This window comes from Ictidomys tridecemlineatus, chromosome X (genome assembly GCF_052094955.1).
Source record: "Ictidomys tridecemlineatus isolate mIctTri1 chromosome X, mIctTri1.hap1, whole genome shotgun sequence".
Taxonomy (NCBI): Eukaryota; Metazoa; Chordata; class Mammalia; order Rodentia; family Sciuridae; genus Ictidomys; species Ictidomys tridecemlineatus.
In genome coordinates, this window is record NC_135493.1 from 478,175 (window position 1) to 491,192 (window position 13,018).

At 35.0% G+C, this 13,018-nt stretch overlaps 1 protein-coding gene across 4 annotated transcripts in view; it reads left to right on the forward strand.

The window, feature by feature from the left end:
- Tmlhe (trimethyllysine hydroxylase, epsilon) overlaps nucleotides 1-13,018 on the forward strand; it is a 62,851-nt gene that overhangs the window by 36,098 nt on the left and 13,735 nt on the right. For all 4 annotated transcript variants that reach the window (XM_040287481.2, XM_040287499.2, XM_040287498.2 and 1 more), the window contains 4 exons: nucleotides 2,789-2,965; nucleotides 7,231-7,510; nucleotides 9,518-9,637; nucleotides 12,660-12,896. In XM_040287481.2, the coding sequence (XP_040143415.1) occupies nucleotides 2,789-2,965; nucleotides 7,231-7,510; nucleotides 9,518-9,637; nucleotides 12,660-12,896 (814 nt within the window). The remainder of the gene's footprint in view (nucleotides 1-2,788; nucleotides 2,966-7,230; nucleotides 7,511-9,517; nucleotides 9,638-12,659; nucleotides 12,897-13,018) is intronic.

Here is a 13,018-nt window from a genome sequence, read left to right on the forward strand (position 1 = left end):
TAGAAGAAAACGTAGGGGGAAAGCTCCTTGATGTTGTCCTTGGAAATGATATTTTGAATACCATACCAAAAGTTCACACTACAAAAGCAAGAATAAGGCTGGATGTTGTGGCATATGCCTGTAATCCCAGAGACTTGGGAGACTGAGGCAAGAGGATCACAAGTTCAAAACCAGCTGCAGCAACTTAGCAAGGTCCTAAGCAACTTACTGGGACCCTGTCTCAAAATAAAATAAAAAATATAAAAAGTGCTGGGGATGTGACTCAGTGGTTAAGTATCTCTGGGTTCAATCCCTAGTGTCAAAAAAAAAAAATTTTAAAGCAGGAATAAGTAAATTTGAGTAATTAAACTAAAAAGCTTCTGCACAAAGAGAAAAATCAAAATAAAAAGGCAACATACATACTGGGGAAAATATTTGTAAAGCAAATCAGATAAGGAGGTAGTATCCACAATGTATAAAAAACTTACCACAACTCCATTGCAACAAAATATATAGCCCAATTAAAGCATGTGCAAAGAATCTGAATAGACATTTCCCCAAAAAAGGCATACAAATGACCAACAGGCAAATAAAAAGGCATACAAATGACCAACAGGCATATCAACATCAATAATCATCAGGGAAATGCAAATCAAAACTACACTGAAGTACTAACACCCATTAGGATAGCTATTATGAAAAACACAAGAGATAACAAGTGCTGGTGAGGATATGGAGAAAGAATTGTTGGTGAGAATATAAATTACTACAGTCATTACAGAGAACAGTTCCTCAAAATATTAGTACTATAATAAATGCTTATTAATTTATTGTATGCCTTTGGACAATTTCCAGAATCCTACAATGATTGTTTTGACAGATTTGTCCAGTTTTATTATTGCTCTTTGGGGGGAGAAAACTTGCCAGACTTCTCACCCTGACTTTCCAGGAGCTACATCTCCAGAATCCCAAAATTATAATTTATTTTCTTTCTTTCTTTCTCTCTCTCTTTCTTTCTTTCTTTCTTTCTTTCTTTCTTTCTTTCTTTCTTTCTTTCTTTCTTTCTTTTCTTTCTTTCTTTCTTTCTTTTAATTAGGTATATAAGACAATAGAATGCATTTTGATTCATTGTACACAATTGCAGCACAACTTTACTGTAACAATATCCATCTCATTCCACCATCTTTCCTACTCCCATTCCCTAACCCCACCCCTTCTTCCCCTTTGCCCAATCAAAGTTGCTCCATTTTTCCCATATCGATTTTATATCTTCTTCTGAGAAGTGTCTGTTCAGTTCTTTGGCCCATTTATTGATTGGGTTATTTGGGGTTTTTTGGTGTTAAGTTTTTTGAGATCTTTATATATCCTAGAGATTAGTGCTCTCTCTGAGGTACATGTGGTAAATATATATTGTCTCCCATTCTGTAGGCTCTCCCTTCATGTTACTGATTGTTTTCTTTGCTGAGAAGAATCTTTTTAGTTTGAATCCATCCCATTTATTGATTCGTAATCTTACTTCTTGCACTTTAGGAATCTTGTTAAGGAAGTCATGTCCTAATTTGACATGATGAAGATTTGGTCCTACTTTTTCTTCTATTTACACACAGGGTCTCTGTTCTAGTGCCTAGGTCCTTGATCCACTTTGAGTTGAATTTTGTGCAGGGTGAGAGATAGGGGTTTAATTTCATTTTGCTACATATGGATTTCCAGTTTTCCCAGCAATTTTCTCCAGTGTATGTTTTTGGTGCCTATGTGTAGTATGAGATAACTGTATTTATGTGGGTTTGTCTCTGTGCCAAGACTATAATTTGAAAAACAGTAGTGTAGTTGTATATGAGGCTGAACAACTCATGTTCATGTCCTAACTGTACTACCTAATTATTATATTATTTTAAAAGTTACTGAACATCTCTAACCTTTAATCTCCTTGTCTTTCAAATGAGAATAATAATATAATGAAAGTCAGTGTGAGCAGTAAAGGTATTATCCCACTGTTGTAAAATGCCACTTCTTTCATGTGTCATATTTTAATGTATATGTGAGTCTACTTTGGGATTCTATTCTATTCCCTTGATCTATGCATTTATTTTGTAATGATATCAGACTTCTAAAGTTTTGGTTTTATAATCTGGTATTTCATCCAATCTCCTTTTTCAAAATTATTGCTTTGTTACTTCTCAATATGAATTTTGAATTATCTCATCCAGTACATGAAAATTTCTACTAGAATATGGATTAGAATTACTTTTACTTTGTGGGAGAATTTATTTCTTTTCATTATTGAAATTGCCCATCTGTGTGTACTGCATGTCTTCATTTAGGTTTACTTCAAATCCTTCAGGGAAATTTTATAAGATTTCTCTATAATATTCCTCCATATTTTTTATTCCCACTTTATCATTTTTCTTTCTTTTATAAACTTGATTTCATTTTATTTACTTTTTAATTGAGCAAATTGATACATAGTAAAGTCTTTGATTTTTTGAAATTTTAACCTTGGTATAACTTCAAACTAACAGAAACGTTGCTAAACTTGTTCAAATACCTCTTTTATACCCTCTACATAGTTGGCCATATTTCTGGGCTTTTTGTATTCTTCCATTGTTTTACCTATTTCTATACCAACATAACACTATGTTAATTATGGAAATTCTGTAGTATATTTTAATAACTTGGCAAGGAGTTAATCTCCTCCTTATTACTCTTATTTGTTTCTTTGGAGAAGTCTTTTTGAAGGAAGGTTTTTAGCTACTGATTTTGTTTAGCTTCCCTAAATAAATACTTCTGATAAATGTGATCTTTTTCTTAGAATTGCAATATGCTGACACTGTGATGCGCTTTGATTATGTCTGGCTTCGAGACCACTGCCGCTCAGCATCTTGCTACAACTCTAAGACTCACCAGCGCAGCCTGGACACTGCCAGTGTGGATTTATGTATCAAGCCAAAGATCATTCGTCAGGAAGAGACCACACTCTTTTTCACTTGTAAGTGGTGAGGAAACCTCCTTGGAATATTCTTTTAAAAAATAATTATTTTTTATTGTTGTATTATAATTATACATAATAGTGGGATTCTTTTTGACATATTATATGTATATAACATAATTTGATCAGTCTCATTTCCCAGTATCTTCCCTTTCCCTCCACTCCACCCTCCTTCTTGATCTTCTTCTACTTTGTTGGTCTTCCTTCTATTTTCTTGAGATCCCCCTTTATATTCCTTTCACCCTTCTCTCCCTCTGGCCTCCAATATGAGAGAAAACATTTGACCCTTGACTTTCTGAGTCTGGTTTATTTCACTTTGCACAATGTTCTCCAGTTCCATCTATTTACCAGCAAATGATATCATTTCATTCTTTTTTGTAGCTGAGTAAAACTGCATTGTGTATATACACACCACAATTTCTTTATTCATTTATCTGTATATGGACATACGGGCTGATTCCATAAGTTGGCAACTGAACTGTGCTGCTATAAACATTGGTATGCATGTATCACTATAGTATGCTGACTTTAGTTTTTTTGGACTGGGATAGCTGGGTCATGTGGTGGTTCCATTCCTCGTCTTTTGGCAAATCCCCATACTGACTTTCAAAATGAGTGTATTAATTTGCAGTCTCACCAACAGTTTATAAGTGTACCTTTTCCTCCACATCCTCACCAGCATTTGTTATTTGTATTCTTGATGACTGCCATTCTAACTTGGGTGAGATGAAATTGTAATTTCACTGTAGTGTGGTTTTTATTTGCATTGCCCTGATTGTTAAGGATTTTGAACACTTTTAAATATATTTGTTGGCCATTTGTATTTCTTCTTTGAGAAATGTCTTTTTAGTTTATTTTCCTATTTATTGATTTGTTCATTTATCTTGTGGAATTAAATTTTAAGTTCTTTATATGTTCTTGATATTAATCCCTGTCAGAAGAGCAGCTGTCAAAGATTTTCACCCATTCATTAGGCTCTCTATTCATGATCTTGTTTCCTTTGCTGTGCAGAAGCTTTTTAATGTGATGCCTGTTCTAGTTTGGATGTGAGGTGTTCCCCAAAAGCTCCTGTGTTAATGAAGGAATATTTGGAGCTAAAATGATTGGATTATGAGAGCTATAACCTCAGTCTGTCCTAGTTTGAATGAACCGACTAGGTGGTAACAACTTCAGGCAGATAGGCTACAGCTAGAGGAGATGGAAGGGTGCATACATACCCTGGAAGGGTGCATCTTTCCTGTGTCCCCTTCCCACCTCTCTTTCTGCTACCTGACCTCACCATGAGCTGAAAATCTTTTTTTTTTTTTTGATGGGGACTTATCCCATGTTGTACTGCTTCACTTTGGGCCCAAAACAATGGAATTAGCCATTTATAGACTGAGACCTCTGCAACCCTAGCTCTGAATAAACTTTTGCTCCTCTAACTTTTCTTGTCAGGTTTTACGGTCACAGCAACAAAAGTTGACTACACAGAAATTGGTACCAGTACTTGGAGTGGTGCTGCTGCTATGACTAACCTAACCATGTGGTTCAAAAGTCTTTGGAGCTGGTTTGTAGGAGGAATTTTGAAGTTTAGAGGTGCAAGTTAGAAAATCTTTAGAATGATATAAGCAGAGCTTAATCAGTGATTCTGCTGGGAGCTCAGAAGACCAGAATGGCAATAGGGATGTGGGCTATGCTCATGAGGTTTCAGAGGGAAGTGAAGATTCTGTTGGAAATTGGACTATAGGCCATTTGTGTTATCTTCTGGGAAGGAACTTGGCTACATTTTTCCATATCCTCAGACTTTATGTGAGGTTGAATTTAAAGGTAATGGACTAATTAATCCAGTGAAAATAATTTCAAGGCAATGCATTATTTGATCAGTGGTATGGATGGTTTGGATATTGTTGATAGCTTTTAGCCAGGTTTACTGTGAGAATTTGGAGAGAAAACAGAGCTAAAGGATTTTAAAAACTTGCAGTTTGACCATAAAATATTTATAAAATGGACCCAGGAAAGTGTCCTTGTTAAAGAGATTACAGATCTTAAATTGATACAGAGTACTTTGGACAGGGATAATAGAAAAGATGCCTTGAGGGCATCTCACAAATTTTCAAAATCACACCTACTATAAGCTCCAGTGTACAAAAGAGAAAATCCCTTTGAGAAGACATCAGGGCACATCTGGTTTCACAGTGGGACTTAGGAAGTTCTTTTACCATTCTGATCCACAAAGGTACTTAGAAGACATTGCAGCCAGGATTCCAGGGGTCCTGGTATTGTGCAAACTTGCAGTAGACAACATGTCGTCCATGTGGTGCTGGTTCTGCAGGAATGTAAGATGCTATAGAGTTAAGGTATCATGGAGGTTTCCACCAAGATTTCAAAAGAAAGCCTGGGAGGCCAGACACAGTGCAGCAGGATCAGAGTCCCTGTAGGTTGCCCCTCAGAGGACCATGCATGAGCTGTGAAAGTGAGGACAAAGCTGGAATGGAGACCCCAGTAATTAAGAGATGCCAACTACCGCAGTCTGGCTGGGCACAATTCAGGAGCCACTTGTCAAAAGAAACGAACTTTATTTTTAGAACCACACACGCCAAACAAAACAGCTCCTCAGAAAAAACCCTCAGAGCCCAACCGCCACCACCGGCTTCCCACAAGCCTCTCTCCCCAAAACCACAAGCCTCTCCACCTCCCACAATCCTCCTGCTCTTGAGGCCGATTGGCTGGGTCGCGTGGGCAGAACCAAAGAAGTTCCCCAGTGAGCAGCTCCATGGTCTCAAAGGGCAGGGAAACAGCCCAATGAGCATCACCGCAGCGGAGCCAATCAGCTAGATGTTGCTGGGGCCGCTGTGAGCCAATCGTCAGCTGGCAGCTGGAAGTTTGCTGGCAGCTGGAAGTTTGCTGGGGCCCCTTCGGCTGTGGCTCTCAACAGCCAACTGTGTGGACTGTCAACCAAGAAAAGCTGCTAACTGTGGAGACAGCCAAGCTAAAAGAGATACCAGAGGTACTTCAACCAGCAAGGCCAAAAAGTTATGGCTACCCAACTTCTTTGGAGAGCACATCTCAGTCTTGTGTCCTAAATATTGTATGCAAAGTTTCAGGCAGAGTTCTGGATCTTTTTTTCTATTTTTGTAAAGAATGTCATTGGTATTTTGATAGGGATTGCATTTAATATGTATATTGTTTCACATAATATAGACATTTTAACAAAATTATTTATTCCAATCCATGAACATGGAATAAAGCAGGAAGAATCACTTCCTTAAATAAAACTACAGAAATCAAAGCACATGTATGAAGACTCAAATTGGGTGTCAACATACTTTATATACAAACAGAGATATGAAAAATTGTGGTATATATGTGTAATAAGAAGTGTAATGCGGGGCTGGGGTTGTGGCTCAGTGGTAAAGCGCTTGCCTAGCATGTGTGAGGCACTGGGTTCAATTCTCAGCACCGCATATAAATAAATAAATAAAATAAAGGTCCATCAACATCTAAGAAAATTTAAAAAAAAGAATTGCAATGCAAAAAAAAAACAAAGTACATGAGTACATGTATAAAGGTATGAATTAGCATGAACATACTTTATATACAAAGATATGAAAAATTATGCTCTATATGTGTAATAAGAATTGTAATGCATTCTGCTGTCATGTATTTAAAAAATAAAATCAATAAAACTAAAAAAAAGAAAAAACAAGAATTCCAAATCAGAAACACTTCTGGTCCCCAGGTATTTCAGATAAAGGATACTCAACACTAAATGACCTTTTCACCATCTGTAAAATAAAGATTAGTCCCATCTACCTCAAATATTCTGAGTTTGTAAGGTGGGAAATAGAGATTGGGAACAAGGGGAGACAGTGCAGAGTAGACTGACAACCTACTGGGATTATCATTCTTTGATGACTTAATAAATGTTCCAAAGGTCCTTTACTATGTAGCTAGAATTCCATAAACTTATTTGCCTTCTGGGAAAGTCTATTTGTTTATTCATTAATGTATTCATGCATACCACTCCACCCCAAAATATTTCTATCTGAAACACATTATAGCTGCTCATTTTACTTTGGTTTGATAAATAGTACAATACTAGGTAATTGGTTGCTAAAAATTAACATCCTGTGCTAAGAGATATAGCTCAGTTGGTAGACTTCTTGCCATGCACAAGGCTCTGGGTTCAATCCCCAGCACCATAAAAAAGAATTAATATCATTAACGAGTAAATTATTGGCAGTATTTAAAACTATTATTGTAATGTCTTTTTTCCCTAAAAGGGCCAGATGGTCATGTGACTAGATACGAATTGGATTGGCTAATGAAAAATAGCTATGAAGGACAGAAACAAAAGGTTATCCAGCCTAGAATATTATGGAATGCTGAAATCTACCAGCAAGCCCAAGTTCCATCTATAGATTTCCAGAGTTTCTTAGAAACCAATGAGGGACTGAAGAACTTTCTACAAAACTTTCTGCTCTATGGAATTGCATTTGTAGAAAATGTTCCTGCCACTCAAGAACACACAGAGAAGTTGGCAGAAAGGATCAGCTTAATCAGGTAATTTATTAGTTTCCTGAAATCCACAATAATTAATTTCCAGAGTATGAACACTAATAAAAATATAAATGGTCTGGTCACCCTTGTTTTAAGTCCAGAATATTTTGTGTCCTGAATAAGGGGACTCCCACTTGCAGTGATTTACTTAAGGACTAGATATCTAATCTCTAAAGACACTTATGTGGTAAATATAATGAAGACTTTCAAATCACTGGAATAGTTTCTTGCCCTCTAGTCCTCAAAGTGATAGTTATCATTGTACACTAGAAAGAAAAATGTGAATAAAAAGAACTTGCTAGTAGTTTAAGTTCTACCATCAAGTACTTATATGACCATAGGCAAATTCATTCCAAAACACATAAATACCCTCTCATTTCCCCCACCATCCTCTGTTTTAACTTCTGTTCAAAATCAGTTTGAGCAACATGGTATCACAAGATAATCCAGTTTTGACCTTCTGTGATTCCTAGGGCTTGATTTAGAGAGTGATTGTTAAAACACTATATAGCATTTAACCAGCATTCACATCTATTATTTTAGTAATTCTTTTTTTAAAGAGAGAGAGAGAATTTTTTAATATTTATTTTTCAGTTTTCAGTGGACACAACATCTTTATTTTATTTTTATGTAGTGCTAAGGATTGAACCCAGCACCCTGCGCATGCCAAGCAATTGCGTTAGTGCTTGAGCCACATCCTCAGCCCAGTAATTTTTTTTTAAATATATTTTTAGTTGTAGTTGGACACAATATCTTTTATTTTTATGTGGTGCTGAGGATCGAACCCAGTACCTCACATGTGCGAGGCGGGCGCTCTACCACTGAACTACAGCCCCAGCCCAATAGTAATTTTTATAATTGCATGCTTTATCTTCTTTTCTACTGTTGAGGCACCTGATGCTAAGATATATTGACTCGCTTGGGATTGCTCTGATAGTAAGCAATAAAGCTAGGGTTTAAATACCTCAGGTTTCCTGATCCTAAATACAGTGATCTTTTCATTTCCCTTCTGCATTTCTACCTGACATAGAGAATGATCTTACTTAGTATTAAACGTGATATAAACCTACTTCATTATAATTAATACTCCTCTTTTATTTGATAAGACCCAGATGTAGTTCATTGCGTAGTAAATAATGATGGATCATTTGCCTTATGCTAGTAGAACATAAATCAATAGCATTTATGAGCTATTCATTTGGAAACAGTTTGAGAACTTTCAAGTAAAAGAAACTATTCAGGTAAGCAATAAATTGAGAAGGCTTTAGAACTTTTATAATCAAAAGGAAAAACATTTCCTGATGAGACTTGGAGAGTTTAGATAATGATGAACTCTGAGTGCTGAAGAATTAAAGTGACCTTTATTCATATCTGAGCCTACTAAGAAAATAATTACAAAAATCAAAATCTGTGATATATCCCTCAGAGAGAAATACAACACAAACAATATAGCACGTCTCACTAAATACTGATAACAAATTATCCTTTTTTTCCTTATTCCTCCATGATCAAAAGATCACTTCTACATCATATGAAGAATATGGAAACTCTTCAGTCAACCTTGAAAATTGAATTATCCAAGATATTAGAAAATTAACACTATTATTGAAAACTAAGAATATTAATAAAACACAACATTTATAAAAATTAACTTAAATAAATCACTTCTAGAAGCAGCTACATCTTCTTTTTCTATGAAAGGAAGGTAAGCACAGGGAATAACCTTGAATATGAAGGCTATTAAAACAGGCAGATAAACAAAGTGGATGACTCTCTAAGCTTTCAGAGTACATTATACTTCCACAGTTTCTCCTTCGACTTCCTAGAATATAAATCAGTGACAGAATTGCCAAGACTGGTGATGTATTTAACTGTCAATCTCACCTCATGGATGGCAATCTTGAACCAAAAATTATATTATTATTTGTGAGTAAAGTATTGGAAACAGTTTTAAAGACAAAAAGAAAAATTTCAAATAGCTAATAAGTCTTCTTTTATTTCATTTCACAGAGAAACCATCTATGGGAGGATGTGGTATTTCACTTCAGACTTCTCGAGAGGTGACACTGCATACACCAAGCTAGCTCTGGATCGGCACACTGACACTACCTATTTTCAAGAGCCCTGTGGGTAGGTGTATTTAATTCTTACACAGTAGGATCTTTGATATCTGATGGTCTTAAGTAATTTCTTAATCATTTTCTATTCTATTTTAACCAACATCACATCTACTGCTGCGAATTTGCATAGCTTTCTTTCTCTTTCCATGGAAATAATCATTTTGAAATACACTAGCTTAGTCTTCTTTAGACTCATAGGAATAAAATTTTAAGAGATTGAAATTCTACCTTACCACACAATAGAGTCCTAATTTTGTTAAATTTATATTTTTAGTCAAAATAATTATAAATTATCAAAAAAGTATTGGCTAACCATTAGTTTTGTAATTTGTACAATTCTCTTGAATTCAAATCATGTTACAAGGGATCAGTCCTGTAAACAGTGATGTTTTGAGGATAGTATTAAGAAGAATTTGAATCTGTACTTGATCTTAATCAAGAGTTTGGGAAGCAATAAGAATTTGAACCTGATTTACAAGTCGGAGAGGATGAATGGCTAACAGTTTTTCCACATCAAATCAGTAGCTATTGAGACAAAGATGATAAATAGAATACTTAACTTTCCTACCATTTGCTACTTACTAGAGGCAACTCTGTGGTTTGTTATTCTGATATTGTTTATCTTGCTTCTGCATATAGATGAACCTGAGACACAAAGGTATTAGTAAAGTGAGTATACATGTGAATTTATAATGATAGCATGAGAGGGTGATACTATTCAACTGATTATGGTTACATTGATTTGCTTTAAGGGTTTGAAAGTTGAAAATGTTTGGTTCAGGCAAAGAAGAATAAATCATCTTTTAGAGATTCTGATCATTGTTATCAATATATCAAGAGACCAACAGCCCTGCATCTTCATTCTAGGAGATGTATAAGGAAGAAAGAGGAGTCGGAATGAGAAGCAGTTAGGCAGGGATTGAGATTCTAATACCGACTAACTCTTCCCTCTATGACTAACACCAGTAATAAGCAATTGTTTGTGCCTTTAATTTTACCTTTTTCAATTATCAGCAAAGATGAAGTAAATTAGCAATGTAGTAATGGTGGATAAGAGGTAAGGCTATGGTACTGACCAGACCTGGGTTTGCATACCAGCCTAAATATGTATCATTAGCTTTATGATTGTACACAAGTAAGTTAATATCTCTATGTTTCAGTAATAAAACTTATCCATTAGTATTGCTAAGAGATTATATTTTATAATTAATTTAAAGCATTTAGCATACTTGTCAACATGTTAAGTGTTCAAAAGATTAATTAGCTATTATCAATCAATCAATCAATAATCGGTATCTTTGGTCATGCTTTGTCTCTGTCTTGAATGCTCTCTCCTCACTTCAATCTCATTCCAATAAAATTCTTCAATAAATAAATTTGCTATTATCATTATCATTTTAGTCATATTGTTATCATCTTTATCATTTGCATTGTTACATGCCTTGTCCTTTCTAAAGCTTATCTTTGCTCTGGATATCACTCTCTCCAGCATCCTTGAGAATTTCTCTTTCCTCAATCTTAGCCTTTCCATACCTACTGACTTCTTCCTGATATCTTCTCTTCTTAAATATCCCTGCTTTTCTGGTTTTCCTCATGTGTATCTGTCCATTTTTCCTCAGCCTCCTTTGCTGGCTGATTTTCCAGTATTCATACCCTAAATATTATTATTCTTCAAGGATTTCTCTTTGTCCCTTTTTTTCTTACTTGAAATGATCTCTCCAAATGACTTCTTTCATCTTCTTGCCTTTGTCTCCTACAGACTACACAGTCTACCTCTGTTTACCTCTACTCTCGCCTTTAACTGGATACTAAATATTCCTGACCTATATGTTTCACAGAATGTTCAACATGGCAAGAACTGATATTTCTTATTTTAATTGTACTTCTGTTCATTTTCACTTTATTTTATTCTCTCCATCTTTCTTATTTTGCTTTGAAGTTTACTTTTTCTTATTTTTACCTATTTAATTATCATTGATTTTATTTCCCCTCATTAATTTGAAAATTCTACTTAGTGTAATAGTCACTTTCCCTTTTCCGGTTAAATATTCAACTGAACTTCTTCAACCCTTCATACCTCCTCATTACCATGCAATTGTACGTCTGCTTGCACTCTCTGTCTTAGTAAATACCATTATGATCTTGAAAGCTGCACAAGTGATAAACCAGGAGTCATTCTGGATTCTTGGTTGTCCTTCATCCTCCAAATGTTTTCCAAGTTTTTGTCATCTGCTTCCTGCCAGTCCATTTTTCATACCATCATCATAATGGTCTTTTAAAAATATTTTCAGTTGTAAATTGACATGATAACTTTATTTTATTTATCTATTTCTATGTGGTGCTGAGGATTGAACCCAGTGCCTCACACATGGGAGGCAAATGCTCTCCCACTGAGCCACAACCCTAGCCCCATAATAGTCTTTTTAAAATGTTGATATGATCATAGAATTTCATAGCTTAAAATCATTCTGTTTCTCTATGTTTGCCAATAGGAGCTTCTTACTATCTTTGTTGAATATACTTTGTTACTTTACATCAATATCTTTGTTCATGCTTTCTCTCTATCTGGAATGCTCTCTTTACTTCAATCTTATTCCGTATAATTCTTCCTCATTTTTAAGCCTAAGCAAACTCATCCATTTACTCCTTTCAAACATTTCATTGTACAATACTCCACTAAAGTAAATAATTTTTTTGATGGGTCTTGTTTTTTATCATATACAACTTTAGTATAGTATATTACTCATGCTTGTATTGTTATCAATATATCAAGATATATAGAGGCTTCAATATATGTTAGATATATTTAAAAGAAATCTGTAGCAACATTGTTTCACAACTCATTAGTGATTAATATTATAAAAAAGTACAACTGGATGTGATGAAAAAACAACTAGGAATTCTGATTTCTTTCTTCAGGAAAAGAAAATGACACAAATGAGCTCAGTTATCATTTCTTATATAATGTTCTAGAATTTTGATGTGTTCTCTTCTATCCCACTGAATAGAAGAATTTTCTTTTCTCTCCTTAGCATTCAAGTATTTCACTGTCTTAAGCATGAAGGAACAGGTGGCAGGACACTGTTAGTAGATGGATTCTATGCAGCAGAACAGGTACTTCAAAAGGCACCTGAGCAATTTGAACTCCTCAGCAAAGTGCCATTGAAGCATGAATATATTGAAAATGTTGGAGAATGCCACAACCACATGATTGGAGTTGGGCCTGTCTTAAATATCTACCCATGGAATAAAGAACTTTATTTGATCAGGTGAGTACCAAATAACTATTCTCCAGTGTAATATATTTACCAAATATCAATGTTACAATGTAATCATAATTCCTAAATTCTTTCTATCTGCCATATTTTAATATCATTCTTCTATAGCTTTT